The 15,895-nt window shown below is 42.0% G+C and overlaps 1 protein-coding gene across 2 annotated transcripts in view; it reads right to left on the reverse strand.

Moving 5' to 3' along the window:
• The window catches only part of LOC117777693 (corticotropin-releasing factor receptor 2), a 30,963-nt gene extending 17,396 nt beyond the window's left edge, over window positions 1–13,567 (reverse strand). For both annotated transcript variants that reach the window (XR_004616647.1, XM_034612565.1), the window contains exons 1-2: window positions 13,170–13,567; window positions 12,941–13,060 (exon numbers count right to left, since the gene is read on the reverse strand). Coding sequence is in view for 1 of the 2 variants with exons in the window: in XM_034612565.1 (XP_034468456.1) it covers window positions 12,941–13,060; window positions 13,170–13,290 (241 nt within the window). In the remaining variant the exon portion in view is untranslated. The remainder of the gene's footprint in view (window positions 1–12,940; window positions 13,061–13,169) is intronic.
• Window positions 13,568–15,895: the final 2,328 nt, after the last annotated feature.

Genomic DNA, 15,895 nt, shown 5'->3' on the forward strand with positions numbered 1-15,895 from the left:
GCATCACAAAGTGTTTGAACTCATCCCAGCAGATAAGCACCTTCTGGTACGTTGGCAGCATTACTCTAAAACTTGCAGCTGTTACATCCAGTGTGAATTTGACTCCTGGCTTCAGTAACTAATCAATAACTAGCACTTTATTCCTTTAAATGTGTGAAACATTATCTACTAACCTGACCCGTCTCATTTTAAAAAGGGATTTCAACAACTTTTCTGGAATATTCTCAAATATTTTTGTATTGATTAAAATATCACAAGCACAAAAGGTTGGGAACAAGTGCACCATGTTATTTATTGCAACTAGAAAAATACAACTATAATCATACAGTTTCTCCTGAGGAAGAGCAGCTATACAGCCATTTCAGCAAGAAAAGTTGTAAAGTGTTTTGCTGCTTTTAGGTTATAATGTTACAACAATATATAGATGCTCTACTTTCATTTCAAACATCAGGCTCTGTCTGTCCAGTCATTAATAAACTGAGCAAGCAGAAGAAGAAAAGCAGCTACAGCTCAATCAAACACACGTCCTTCTCTGACTGTTTCAAGTGTTTCAAAAGACGTATGACCACAAGAAGACCACGAGTCAGACGAGCAGGTCATTAATCTCTGTGTTTTGAAGAGTGAACTGTGAGATAAATCAGAATAACCTAAATACCTTATGAAGTAGCGATCCAAGGGAGATCTGAAATTCCCTGTCCTCTCATACAAGATTACTGGGTCACTCCACAATCTTTGCAAAGAGAGTCAAAAACGTAATGACTGACGACTTTGTTACAGGGTTCGAGATGACATGCAGTGATGGTTGTATCTGCAGCATTTCACTTGCGGTTCTGAAGAAATAATCACATGAGATTTGTGATTTCTTCCATTTGGTTTTGTGCAGAAATGCAGCCTCACTGTCTGTCGGCTCTAATTCTTTTTAACCTCTTTTAACTTTTTCCCCCTTTTTCCAAAATGCCAGGATTCAGTGAACTTCTGACCAAATTGCGATCTCTCAGAAAGCATAAATGTACATTTGATCTTATTTTTTCCCGGAGGATGTGTGATTATTGACACTTTTACTTCTTGTCAATGGGTTAAAACAAATTCAACGAATTTTTACCACAAGGCCGCAGATGAACTTGCTTTTAACTACGTGGTTGCATCATGGCGGCCTCGCGTATCCTGCGTTTGCTTGGACGGTGTTTGCAATATCCACATGAACTGTAGGGGCAGTATTTACAGATTGCGAATCTGGACGATCTAAACAGTTCTGTGGTGCACCCTCTAGTGGAATACTTCAGTAACACATGTGGTACACGCATAGTTCACAACAAGTAACTGAACGATTACACTCGTGATGCATCAGGTTGTCTTTGCTTACTCTATCTATACTTTTCTGTATCTTGAGTAAAAGATCGATAAAAGAAATATAAAAAGACTTTGTTGCCCCTGTGGATTGACACACTGAAGGTAGTGAGGTTTTATATTTTCTGAAGGACTCAGAATAAACCACCTGTCGGTGCGTCTTGCGGTGACCTGATCAGGGAGCGCCGCTGCTCCACTGGGCTGCAGAAGCTATTTCCAGAGGCTGAACCGAGACGGAACAACCTTTTGGAAAAGATGCCACTTCACAAAAAATAGCCTGTTCCTTTTTCCAGCCACATTGGAAGACACCTTGGAGGAGCCTCAGGCTGAACCGCTCTGTGAGATTTCTGTGTCCTCTCTGCTGAAAATGTATTTTATATCCATTAAACACGTCAGTCTTTCATATGAGGGTGAATAACTATTTCCCCAGAGCAGGGAGGGAGGGAGAAGCTATGATTGGCAGCCTCATTACACTCTAGATGGTTCATTGAATTGAATAAATGAACTAATGTGTCGGAGCTAAATGTATGTACGTGACATGTGTTTTGATGCTTTACTTACTTATGCCCCATGGCGAGGCTGTTTAGGCATCAGGGATGTTAACGAGTCAAATATCTGCTCTGGTAATTCATTAATGAACCTGGTATTAATATGTTCTTTTATTCATGCGCTCATTAGAAGAGCATATCTAATTGGGTGATTATTTTCAATAAGAAGAGAAATGGAAAGTGAAAAGAAAGCGGGATTTCTCAGATGAACTCGAGGGAAGGAGCAGGTTTTGTTTGGATTTCAGTCACTCAGCTGCTGCACGTACAGACTGCACATACTGCGAGTGTTTTTATAGATAAAGGTTTTCTTTGTTGAATGCAGTTTTAGAGGGATGTTGATGTCACAGCATTAACGTTATAATATACATGTATGTACATTTCACAGCATATGATCAATTTTAAACCTATTTTGCGTTCATGTTTTATACCATGATTGTCAAAGCTTTGTAATACCTCCAAATGGGGTAATGCTCAACAGGAGCCCAGCAAATTATTGAACATATTTCATCTAATAATTATTTTCTTTCTGCCGATCATTTTCTTGATTGGTGAATTGTTTGGTTTGGACCATAAATCCCACCTCTCGCTGGGGGTCCCAGGGTCTCCTTGGAAACCTGTGTAATTCCTGCAAAGAATCTTCCCCTGTTTTACAGGAGCTTCTGAAGGTTGTGGTGAAGAGTTAGTAAGTAGTTATAGGTTTAAACGTTTATTATAGAATATAAGATTGCTTATTGAGAACCTGTGTGCTCTGTGTTTTATCAGTTATTTTTGCACTTGTTTTGTTCTCACTATTTTGGGTGCATTTTAGCATCCTTGTGTTTTTGTGATCTTATTTTTCTTGAAAGCTTTGAACCAGTAGCTTAGAGTTCAGGATTTAGACCCCTCAGTAGACCCCCTTCTGCATATTATCAATTTTAAAGGTTTTTTTTAAGTGCTAAGAATAAATAGCCGCAACATATATTTTAAATATTTATAAATATTGACATTTCAGAAGCTGGAACCTGAGAGTTTGGGGATTTTCTGTTTAAAAATTGACTTCATTAGGAGTTTGATATGTTTCTTTTTTTTTTGTAAATATCATCTAGATGGTTGATCAAATACTTTAGTATTTTTTACTACGTATGTTTTAGAAGCATTGCACCATGAATTGCAATGAGCATGTGTTTGTGCCTCCTCTTGTTTTGCAGGTAACAACAAACCTCTTAAAAAGCTTTGTGCCTTGAGCGATGACCACTGATGCAAATACACCAACAGAGCCTGAGGAGGAGTTGCTGGTTAATCTTCCACTCGCAGCTGTGTCTCCCCTCCTGTTTGTCTATAAGGAATCCCACTAATAAATGGAGAAACGTCGTCTGTCTGTCTGTCCTTCGATTTCCTCGTCAGCCACTCGTCCGATCGACTTTGGAAACAGCTTATCGCAGCAGCAGCCTCCAACGGCTTCATATGCACGATAACTTGAGGCGAATGCATCCTGGGGCGCTTTGTTAAAAATACAAACAAGGCAGCACTTCTTTGTTTATATTTTATCTCCAACCGAATATGATGTATTAGGACTATTAACAGGCAGAGCAAGTATCGTGTGCTCTACTGCAATTTAACATTACATCATCCATCATCTAATGCCGTTATTCAGCTGCTGTATATTTTTGAGTGAGAAAATAACTTAACTAAAGTCTTAGACTGTCTACATCATTAGTAATGTTTTCCTTTGCCTGGATTTTCTTAACTGTAATAAATACATAAGTAAAAACATGTCAATATAAAGTTTTAAGTCAAGTTCTGCGGGAAAAGAGTTGTTATAACACACAAATTAATGGAATTAGATCAAATATAATGATAGAAACTGATGTTGTATATTGAAACAGACCTGCAGTGAAGTTTTGACCTTAATTCATAGAGAGAAATGCGTATTACAGGCCTGTTGTATTATACTTTAGTACTGTAGGTGTAGCTAATTGGCAAAATTCCAGAATGAACAGAAATGATAGATGACTGCATACAATATGGAATTACTGATGAAATAACAAGCACGTTTTGAACAGGCATTGCACTGGTAACAACTATAAGTCATAGGTTCAGTGTGTTTGCTGTCAAACTGCTGAAATCTGATGATGAGAAAATGAGCAAGAGGCAATGCGCTACAAGTGTTTAGCCCTGAGGAAGCCCCACATGGAGCAGGGTGTGTCTGCTTAAAGAGAATATATTAAACCACATTACACGATTAGGAAGCATGCATATGTCAGATGTGATGAGCACTCTACCCTAGCAATTTAAAGCAGACCATTAAAAAGTTTTTGTCAGTCCGACCATTGTCATTAGAATTTACCAATGTGGTTGTGCACGTCCCTTGCACCGCAACACAGAGCCCCCGATCTCATTTTCACCTCCAAAAAAGGTGTTACTCCATTTATATTGGAGGAAATTTTGTTTGGGCTGAAGATGAGTTCCTTAAAAATAGCCAGGCATCTCACAGAGCAAGGTTATAATCAATCATCAACCTTTAATGTAATAGCTTGGCTTTGTGGAGGGGTAGGAAATAAATGAGTACGAAAACATTCTTTTTGAAGGTCCCGTGTTGTAGAATGTGAGAATCCCTGCCTTTTTTTTTTACTGTAATGTAGGTTAAAGTGTTAATAGGTGCTCAATCCACAGAGAAATGCAGAAAGCCTTAAAACAAGCCATCAAGACCTCATGAATTTGGGGATGTCAGAAATATATACTCACGACTCTCAGCTACGCCCCCAGGATGTCTGACATTTCTGAACAGCACAATAGAGTGAGGATACCTGACCCAAGCCTGTGGGGAGTAGCAGTCGGCTAGAATCCATTACGTTTGAAAAGAGAACAGCCAATTAGACGAGAGACTCAGAGACCGACACCGAACGCCCTCTTCTAGCCCCAGAGAAGAACGTGAGAGATGAGATGTAAAACTATTTCTAAATGGGTTCTCTATATATATATATCCATATCTTCTATGATGTTCCACCAGTTAACTGAGAAAAAAAAACACGTGTGAAAACATCAACTTGGGACGAGGGTGAGGACGAAAGGAAGGAAAGACACCTTCACTGCCGGGGCATCGCTGTGACCTGATTTTGATGTGTTAGGTAATTCAGTGTTAAGAGAAACTGTCAAGGTTTTATATCTGAGACGAGGAATTTAGAAATGAAAAGGCTCTAGCGCCCAGGAAAATGTGTCTTGTGCCGTAGCGTAGTGTGTGTGAATGCTGAGCCAGTGGTGAGTGCCGCCGGGGGAGGCTGGTGCTGATTGGACCCCCCAGGGGGACTCTGTGTGCAGTGGCTAGTGACATGTTGGCTACACATGCTGGCCTGAATTTGTTGACTGACTAACCTCTTGCCAGGTGTAAGTGGAGCAGAGGATTCAAGTGGGTAAGTTCCCTGCAGGAAAGCGACTTTACAGGAAGCAAATTCACTGGATTCAGTGACGACAGACAATCAAGCGAGTTGTGGCAGCGGGACGTGTGTGATTCTTGGCAGGAGAAACTGCACATGATGGGAGGTCCGCCGAACAGAGTAGGATGAGTGTCTGAGAGAGAGGTTTTTTAATAAAGGTTTCACAGCTTTTTAAGATAGGAATATGAGATTCGTATTAGTCCTCCGCGGGAGAACTCTGTGGGAACGTGTCAATTCGCTGACAAGAAGACATAAAACAGCATTACACTCATTCAGACTCTCATTAAGCTGCAGTGGGGGACATTGGTGAGTCATTAGGATGTGCTAATGCTACACTGAGAATGATTTCGACAAGCGGAAGGATTTCTTTTTGCACCGCTTGGCAAAATGTCCGTAAAGGCTTAAATCAATTCCACAACCATAGCTCCCGATGCTCTCCAGTTTACATCACTCATGGTATGTAGCTTTAAAAGATTAGCACCCACAGGTCTACCCTCTGATATTATTAGCCTTTTTCAATTTTAAGAGATTGCAATTATGGGTCTTTGTTTGTGTTTGCACATTCTCCAGAGGTTGCCTTTAAGATTCTCCAGTCAGTCACGTTCACAACAACACAGAAATCTGGGTGGCACAGCATTCAGGAGGTGGACATAATGTATACATTTCTTGATTTTTAGCATGTTTACAACCACGTCAGCACATATTACATAAAAAACAGACACATCTTTGTGTCCTGATAAGCTTGTTTTCTTTCCATTTTCAGTTCTGCATCCGTGGCTTGTTAGAAACATCATCAATGCAACCACTCGCTTGTGGTAAATCCTGCAGTTAATCACCGGCTGTATTCTCACATGGGCTCATGACAGTTTTTACTAGGGGGGGTGGCAGGATAAACTCAGGAAAATGTCTCCAAAAATGGACTTGGACATTTGTATTCTCACATATCCAGAGTTCAGTCTTAAGCAGCTTATGTTGACAATGGGACTGTCAGGATGGAACCCGCCTTGCGCACAATGTCAGCTGGGATTGACTCAAGCCCCCCACGACCTTTAAAATACAAGCAGTATAGATAACGGATGGATGAATTCAAAGTTGTTTTCAAAAGGAGGCGTTTTCACACATAAGGAAAAACATTGTAATCATTGCCTGTGAAAGATGAGGTGCTCTTGCACGGACTCATCTCTGATTTGGAATAAATCGTCAAAGGTGTATTCCCGACACGCAAACACGGCAGCCGCTCCCCTCTCCTCTCGGTACGCGATACTCATCGCAGCGCTCATACTATGTCTCGGACTTTATTAATCCTGATAAGAGAGTCAATAAAGTTCTACTGTGTATCCCGACTTGCTGGCAGGATGCGTCCTCTGTGACAATGAACGCACAAACAAAGAGGCGAGGGGAGTTTATCGTAGGAGGAGGCAGGATGGACTGAGTAATTACAGTTGCCCGCCCTGGGAGTAATAACAGGGAAACCGTACAGGTCACCATGATGTGGCTTGGATTTGCAAAAAACAATTCTTCAGCGTTGATATCATTCTTCTATACTGCTGTGAACATGGTGTCTCGCCCGAGGCTCGACAGGAAGCACGTCGCATGGTGGTGACAAAGCAGGGACAATAAATGACTTTCAAGCCATGTTTAATAACTCTGCCCCAACTGCGGTGATGAGCATTTCATGTAAACCAGAGAACTGAATAAATACACAAAAAAGGGACAGTGGAGGGTTTAAAAATGCATAAACCTCTTAAGCCACTCTGCGCACACATTAATATTTATATATGCTTGAAGGAAAAGGGAAGGAATTTATAGCCCCTCACCTGCACAGGCCTGTTAAGCCGCTGAAATCTCAGGTTTTTGTACGAGAAATTTCAACATTTTGCTGACAGTAAACTTCAGGTGTTTCTCAAAAGTGTTACAGAAAAACTACGAGGTTGCACGAGATATGGCGTTTGCTTCTTCCCGTGTTAAGACTGGGGATACAAAGCACACGGGCTGGTTCTTAAAATACAACAGTGGCCAGCCATCCTGGGACATTCGTTTCTAATATGCAAGCCTGTGCATTAAATGTGCTGCTCCGAGACCGAGGACGCAAATGGAAGAGAAACTATTGTTAGTCCTACGGGTCAGATGGATACGTGGCCAAAGCAAGACACGTAAAAAAGAAACCGCACGTTCCTTTAAGCCAAATTTTGCAAAACGGGAAGTACTACTTCTACTTCAGACTCCCTTTATGGCTGTAGTGTTTTAATTAACACCTGCTCGTGTGGTGTCAGGGCCTGCTTCTATTCTTAGTGCGACCCATTTTCTGATTTGAAAATTTCATTCGTCTGTGGCTGCAGATGTGTGCTGCTAATGTGACCCAGAAGGATCGAGACAATCTCACCAGGAACCGTTGTCACTTGGTCTTGAAAATACCCAGCATCCCGGGATTTAAGTGGTGCTTCTCTGCTGTGATTAACTAGAAAATAATAATACGCTTCCACTCTAAATAATATACTACCCCAGCTCATGCATTAATCCTGATACAGTGCGTTTAATAGACTGGATCTGCTTTAAATTTGACAGGAACGACTTGTCATGTCTTGTCCTGATTTTCCCTTGGTATTTCCGATGTGGAGATCTACTGGCAGTTTACAGCGTTGCGATGCTGCGAGATGTACATGACAGAAAACCTACACACACTCAGTGGCCTCCATCAAATATTGAGTTAATTCACCAACGCTACCAGGTGCAAAACCCACCACAGAGAAACAGAAGTCTGGGAGAATCATTTACCTAAACCAGTGCAGATAGTTAGTGATGATGGGATACGGCACAAAATAACAAAGCCGTAAACTTATTGAAGAAAAAGAATCGTCGTGCTAATTCACATTCTTGTAAAGGGTTAAATGAGATAATCGATTCCACTTTCATGCCCGTTTGTTAAACAGAAAATCTACAGTTTCCTTTTGAGCATAAAGTCTGGGAACAAGCCAAAACAGCTGCCCTGGTGAGAGACGTCCTGGAGGGCTGTCATAATGAGGGGCAGTGACGGCCTAAAGGACAGAGCCCCAAGCTCGTGACCTGCGTGGGGACCAAATTAAAGAAAAGTTCATCAACACGGCTGCGGTGCCCTTTTGTAAGGTCTCATTTGCAACTCGGCCCCCTCGCTGAATCTACTCTGACTACAGTAACATGGCTTTTATCCAGTCAGTAAATCCTGTGTATGGCCGCAGTCTGAACGGTGTCCTCATTGCTTGTAGGACAGAGCAGATTCTGAACTGTTGAACCAGTTTTTTAATCCTTTAATGTGCACATTCAGGCAAAGCAGACGATGATTCAACGTACAATATGCAACTCCTGCCACCGGGGGTCTCTCAATCAAAACAACGACAAAAGACCTGGTTTGATGACGTGGTGAAGCAACGTGGGATCAAGGGAGTTGTCTTCACCACCTGACCAGGTGTATATCGTGTTCGCGGATATGGTTTTGTATTAAAGTTTTATTCACGTTTAGCAGCAAAAAGCAATGAATCCCTGTGATCCAGTGAGAAAGGGTGGAAGGAAAAAGCAACCGACTGGCTAGAAGATCGTTTTTCCTTAATCGTTTGCCCTGGAAGTTACAGCGAGTAAATAGTGTACATAAGTCAACTAAATACATAACATGTCTCTAGTAATTTGCCGACATTGTGATGAAGGATTGTTTCATGTTAAATCTGTAAACACGTCATACAGTGCCATCAACCCTGTCTAAAAAGACCCCTTACCCCTTATGCATTGCTGCCATAATCAACATCAACTCTAATGATCTTTCACATGGACAAAAGTGCATTAAACAACTTCCTACACCAAAGTCTCACAGTCCCATTAAAATCCCTGTGTGGTTCAATTGATCACAACTAAACCAATCCAATCTGCCACAGTGGCTCTGATACAGAAACCCATGATCTACAAGTCTGTTATCTTCAGCTAAAATTGGACTTGATGACAAAAATAGCTTCCACGACACTGTAGTGGATGTGTGAAACGGGCTGTAAAATACTGTTGTTATGTGACTGCAAAGTGCAGAAGCTACAGGAAAGGAAACAGGTTGGACGGAGACTTTGTCGTCATGGTTAATATGATAAACAGGTAGTTAAGGCTATAGGACGACCATCATCATGGTTTAAAGAAACAACGCCATCAATTTGTTTGGAACAGGAAACAAACAGCAGTCCCCCGCAGTAAAACCCAGTGTTATGTCTAAATCATCCATCCACACCAACCTCCTCGCATGCACTTGTAATAATGTTAACATTGCAAGAATTAAACCTGTACAACAGTGATCATCAACAAATAATAAAAGCAGACCGGTTCTAAAGCTGCTTCCAGACATGCACTGAAATCCAGATTCTCCAGATGTCGCTTCTAACCTGCAACAGACCCAAAAATAAAAAAACAAACTATCTGGATGAAAACACAGAGCCACACACGTATAAGACACAGACGAAGACGTCAAGAGAATTTATTGTGATCGAGTGTCGAGGTGCTGTGAACACAAACACATGATGTCCGCAGCAGAATTAATACGTTACTTCCTGCCTCCGCCCGCTGCACCACCCTTCACCTAAATCCCCCCGGAGGGATTTGTTGCTGTTGTGAACGCATCTGAGCGGAGAACCTCCCGCTGCGTTGTTCATGTATGACAGGCAATCTTTGGAGAAAGTCTGGACCCAATTCTCCGGAGTCCCTCTGGAGGACATGTCTGAAAACGGCTCAATTTGTCAGAAATAGAACGGAGCAGTTAACTGGAGCTTGCCTCAAATTCCACAAAGCATCCTTTGTGTTTTTCTCTTACCCGGCCGGTCATTGTGGAGTAATGGGTTATTGTCAAAAGCTTCGGATTCCAGCAGAACAGACAATGCTTCCTACTTGAATTCCCTCTGATGATGTTAATTATCTCCATTGTTTTGTGCATTACCTCTTTAGACTCAGACAGCCTGAAGAGATGCAATTGTTGGTCGCTCTTTCAATTAATAATCCCGCTTGCATGGAAGCAGGTCATTTTCCTGCCACGGGCCTCCGACTGATCAGGGTATTACTCTTTCCAAGTTGCCTGCATCGTACAACGGTGACGCCTGAGATGTATCCCTTGGCAAGGGGTGGTCATTCATTTGCAAATGAGGCATACAGGTTTAGATTCACTGAAAAGTTGGCATCACGAGGACGCACTTATCGGTTCCAATCTTCATGAGAGCAGCAGGATTTCCACGCCAACACCTCTCCACTTAATGCTCTCTTGGAATGATGTTTTTGCTTGTCTGACAATCAACAAAAGGATTTTCAGGACATTGCACAATAGCGTCAAAACCGGTAAAAGTTGATTAATGTTTCCTGCCAATCAGGACCACATTCTGTGATGACGTTTCTGGACTTGGAGATTTTTGCCGTCAGTGAACAGCCTCCTTGGCAGAGATCATTGTCTGGGTAGAGGCCATTTCCCTTGTTTTCATGAGTCTGTTCACACTCACACTAGATAAGGAAAATAATATTTTTCGAGGTTCGGCCCCGAACAGCGTCTGCTTCGAAAAACTGTGTTGATAACGCCTGCTGTACAATCTTCTGCTGCAAACACAGATTCCTGTAATTACCGACGCAAGGGAACAAAACAACTCAGTTACCTGTTTCATTCCACCACAGAACTGCAATCTGTCTAATAATGTGACTTCATTTTCTGAACTGATTCTCAAGCTTTCCTTTTTGATTCAATAAAACAGCGACAGGTAACAGGAGAAATATGAATCCATGTGCATGTATATCATAACCTTCTGCGCCCACAAAATGTCATAATACCCCAGTGGATGTCACACACCTAATACTTGAGCAAGAAGATTGATTTTACTGAATTATTCAATCTCATGATATTGTCTAATCCATATAGCCTGTCAAAAAACGGATCGATCCACACGTGTGTCACCAAGCAAAGGCACACGTTAGGGAAGGTGTTGACGTTTGCTGTCCTGGCAAATGGCTGCGATTTTCACACAGAGTGCACAAAACTGCCAGACGTCTCCGGCCAAAACCAAACACCAGCAGAGCAAAGGGTAAATCAGTGCATTAAGAGGTGAGGCGGCAGAGTGTGCGTGCGTGCGTGCGTGCATGCGTGCGTGCGTGCAATGTGGGACATTGCAGGATAATGGCACTGCACCTGAGCCCATTACAGAGATAACAGCCTCAGGAACTCACACCGTTATCTGGACCCGGACACTCCGTGCTTCACAGGAGTTATTTTGTGATGCTTTGCTAAATCAATCGTGCTTTTTTACATTTATGAGCGTTTCAACAACTTCAGTCGGATGATTAACACCAGAGTTACATAACGTGACAGTGGCGGTGTGATACTCTTTTCTCAACAAATGCTGCTGGTTGATCCTCAGTCTCTCAAACCCGACAGATTAAAACAGTCCAGTTATCTCCTGTAGAAACCATGATGTAGTGTTGTTGCAGCTCCAGTGGCTTTTGGCTGCAGATCGATGTGCAGTTAAGCTCAATGAGGACAGGTGTAGTTAAGGTAAAGCTAGATTGAGCAGAACCTCACTGATGGGGGGGGGGACCTTGTGAACCCAACTCTGCAGACGATAACATGAGCAGTAAATGGTGTTTCATGGCTGACTGTTAAGGTTTTAAGGCAAAAACTAAACACAGAGATGCATTCAAGTCTTTCGGGGCTGTTGTCCGTGAAGAACTTTGCATCTCTGATGGTGGTTGATCTGAAGAAATGGCGATTTGATGGTGATTATGTTCTTTCTCTCCAATTTGATCAGTTATCTATCTTATCAATTATTATAACGCTTGTGTATCAAAAACTCCAGCTGAGGGTTTCTGTGGTTTTAAGTCCATTTGCATTTTAAACATTGTGTGAACAGCTCACAGGGGAATACTGATGCAGCTGTTCCACTGACCAGAGGAGTGATGATGATTGAGGTTCACTGCCACCGTGCACTACATCTGCACAGAGGGGAGATCAAGTACAAACCTTTGATGCATCATCCCAGTGAAAATCCATAAGTTGGAAAATGAGCGATCAATAAAGTGATAGTTCACCCAAAAATGAAAAGATTCAAATTTGACTCCACACAAGGTCATTTACATCGTGTTTTTAGCCTAAATGTTCGCATTTTAGGCTAAAAAACGTGTAAATTACGCCGTTTCAAGTCGAATTTGAATGTCGGGTCTTATGAACACCATCATACCACAGGAGCAGTATGGAGGAATTTTATGGGGGTTTTTGTGTAGTTTTTTTACATTTTAAGAAGTGGTCGCCAGTTACTTCACTTGTATTGGATTTGGCTGCAACGCTGTTTACCACTGAAACTCCAAATGTGTTTTGTGGACTCAAACACTTCACCCACCCCTCCATCGGCATAGCGGTGAGTAGATAACGAGTGAATTTTAATTTTGGGGTGAACTATCCCTTTAAGTTACTAGTTTGCTTAATTGACTTTGATCTAAAAATCATTATTTTACCTTTATCTGAATTCAATATATCTCTCAATATTGCTAAATTTATTTAGATTTTTAATCAGAACAGACGACCAGTATATAAAAGAATTGTAAAGAGAGCCATTTTCTTCCAAGCACATGCATGCTGAGGAACTTTTGCAAAGATCTTACTGGTTGTGTTGTACTTCACCCCGTTGATGTACTCCGGGCAGGGTCTCTCCACGATCCTGCCGGTGCTGCTCCGCGGCCAGCACGTTCCAATCTCATCGGTCGTGGCATTGCAATAAAAACCTTAGAAATAAATAAAGACGCGCAAATGTTTCCTTTGCCAAAACACATCTCAATATTGTGCATGAAAAAAAGAGAAGGGGAGGTGGGGGGGGTGGGATCCCATTCTTACCATCAGTGCTCAGCAATGACAATGAAGCGTTTTCCAAAAAAGTGTCCTGGAAGGCGTCCATCAAACTACAGTTCAGGTCCCCGAGCTCTCCGAATATGATCTGGTAGATAGTGGCATCCATGGCGCCAGACGATAATAACACTACTAATAATAACAGGTTAATAATTCCCAGTGCGTGAGGCGATGGGCAGAGCGCGCACGGCGGTGTTCACGAGTGAATCGGAGCAAATGACACGAGCAGCGAGCCAGGCGCGCCAGCTGGGAGCGCGTGTGTGTCCGACCAATCAGAGCCGCGCACCCGCTCAATCCATCCATCCATCCACTCATCCATCCATCCATCCCTCCATCCGTCCATTCATACATCGTCGTGCAGCAGCGGCAACAACCCACGTGAAACTAACCCGAGTGACCAGATCACAGGCTCCGTCACTCACACTTCACACCTGCCACGCACCTGCCATGTTTGTTTATGACGTGGGTCAAAGTCAGAGGGTGACACGCGCAAAGTGAAGTGTGGGAGAGCTGTCACAGCCTCATGGCGCATGGACCTGTTGACGCCTGTGGATGTGCAAGCTGAACATTAAACATGAGCACTGAACCAGATCATGTGCAAAGTGTAACACAAGAAATGGGGATGATGTTGTTCAAAGCGTTGACATTTAAAAAAAAAAAGAGTAATATTTCGTATTTCACTTCTCTGCATGTATCAAAGGTTATACAGATATCGGATGATGCTTTATGGCTTTGAACTTTGAACTTGTGATTAGTGCCTTGACTGCTGGGTCCATGATCGGGGGAAACATAGCATTAACCGTGCATGTCATCCTGCTATTTCCACCTTTTCGTCCCACGTCTCCGTAAAGGTCATCTGTCCCAAAAACATCAAGAAACGTCTCTTTAAAAACTGACAGAAACAGAAAGTGTTTCATCTGTCAGGGTGTGATGATTGATAGTTGTTCTGCACAGTCGGGCTAACACCTGTCAGATTAAAAACAACCTGAGTAATTTAGTGTGACTGACCCGACTCCAGGCCTGATGACGTTCTTTGTTTACTGTAGTACAGCTGGATTTTAAAACCCTCACTGACGATTGCTTGAGAAAGAATGAGAGTTCTCTGAACAGCTTTCACCTTCAATTTAATGGGACCATTTGAGATTCACAAATGTGAAAATAATTATGACCACAATGAAAATGATCGTGTAGTTCAGCTCTCCAAACACTTAACATTTTCCCAAAAAACTGCAAATTATGGTTGAGTGACTCTCCCCTCTAACGATCAACTGCCTCGTGCTTTTGAGTGCAGACTAAACTGCGCAGTTTGGTTTAAGAGTTTCAATTGAAAAAGAAAACAATTCAACATTTCATTCAGGAGAGACTTCAGTTTTGCAAGAGAATACAGTGATATGATATAAATGAGTTAATTTGGCGCTACGCATCACAAGGGACATAAGGGAACCACGTGGGTCCCAACAATGGTGGTTGATGGGATCTAGAGGACGCTGATCTGAATGAGATGAGTGGACACTGGAGGGTAATGGGGAAGAGGAAGGTCTCAGATTTACTGAAATGACAATTAACAGTGAGAGAGAGAAGGACACATTTCAAGTTTGGCAGCAACGACACGATTGTGGCTGATTAAGATAACGGCAAAATCCGATTGGCTTACCGTAAACACCAGACACTCAGCTGATGAGAAGACGGGGAGAGCGAGAGAGAACTTTTGTATTTTCTGACATTAATGACGTCACGTTTACTCGGCTGCCCTGAACTCTTTCTGACCGTTTCTGCAAACAATCAATCAAACAGAAATAAAATAAACACTCCTACGTTTTCAGTTTGTTTATATTTTTCTTTATAGTTTCCAATAAATGACGACAACCAACATTCCCGAACTTTAAACCCGCCTAATGAAAAGAATCTCGACATGTGCCTCAGTCTAATATATCGACTGTTTGCCTGTTGAATCTGAGACGTGACCTTTTCACCAGCATGTGACTTTCTCTCTGCGCTCCCTCGGTAGCTTCCACATGCAGAGCTCCGTCTCATTCCAGCGCCCTGTGCTTTCACATCACGTACACACCGATCTGTAACACCAAGTGCTAAGTCCTGCCTCTCTGTGTTGACTTGACTGTGTGATGAATAAACGCTATAATTGGCCCCAACTAATAATAGTACACCCAAAAGTTAATGAATTCCACCGCAGCACCCGCTCTGTACTGCACTGCTTTCAGTGGTGGCATGAGAGAGGCCTGTCGTTAATCTTATCCTCCTGATTTAATAAAAAGGATAAAAAGCTCAAAGTCATATCCTGGGAAAAAGAAATCAAAAATGAGTTTGAAAAAAACATGTTGTCTCATGGACTCTATGGAAATTACTAGGGCATGGCTGGGATTTGTTTAATAAAGAATGTAGAGCGTTGTCACTTAATCATTATGACTATTTGATTTTGTATTCAGTCAATCTTTAAAGGGAAGATTGAAAGAAAAATACAGTCAGAGATCCTCCTTTTAGCCAAAAGAAGAAAATGTGTCCATTGATATATTTTAGGTTCCTGAGGTTGTTGCAGAAAAAGCATTCAATTCATCTTTTCTTCTCATTAAAACCATTTGAATTTATTTCCTGAGTTGAACGATTATTGAACATTTCTCCACCGGTTTTTGCGTCGATGCCTGATCCTTCTCTTTTTCCTCATTTCTATTCAACCTCAATTGCACCTAAAGCCAATA

Source organism: Hippoglossus hippoglossus, chromosome 17 (genome assembly GCF_009819705.1).
Source record: "Hippoglossus hippoglossus isolate fHipHip1 chromosome 17, fHipHip1.pri, whole genome shotgun sequence".
Lineage (NCBI taxonomy): Eukaryota > Metazoa > Chordata > Actinopteri > Pleuronectiformes > Pleuronectidae > Hippoglossus > Hippoglossus hippoglossus.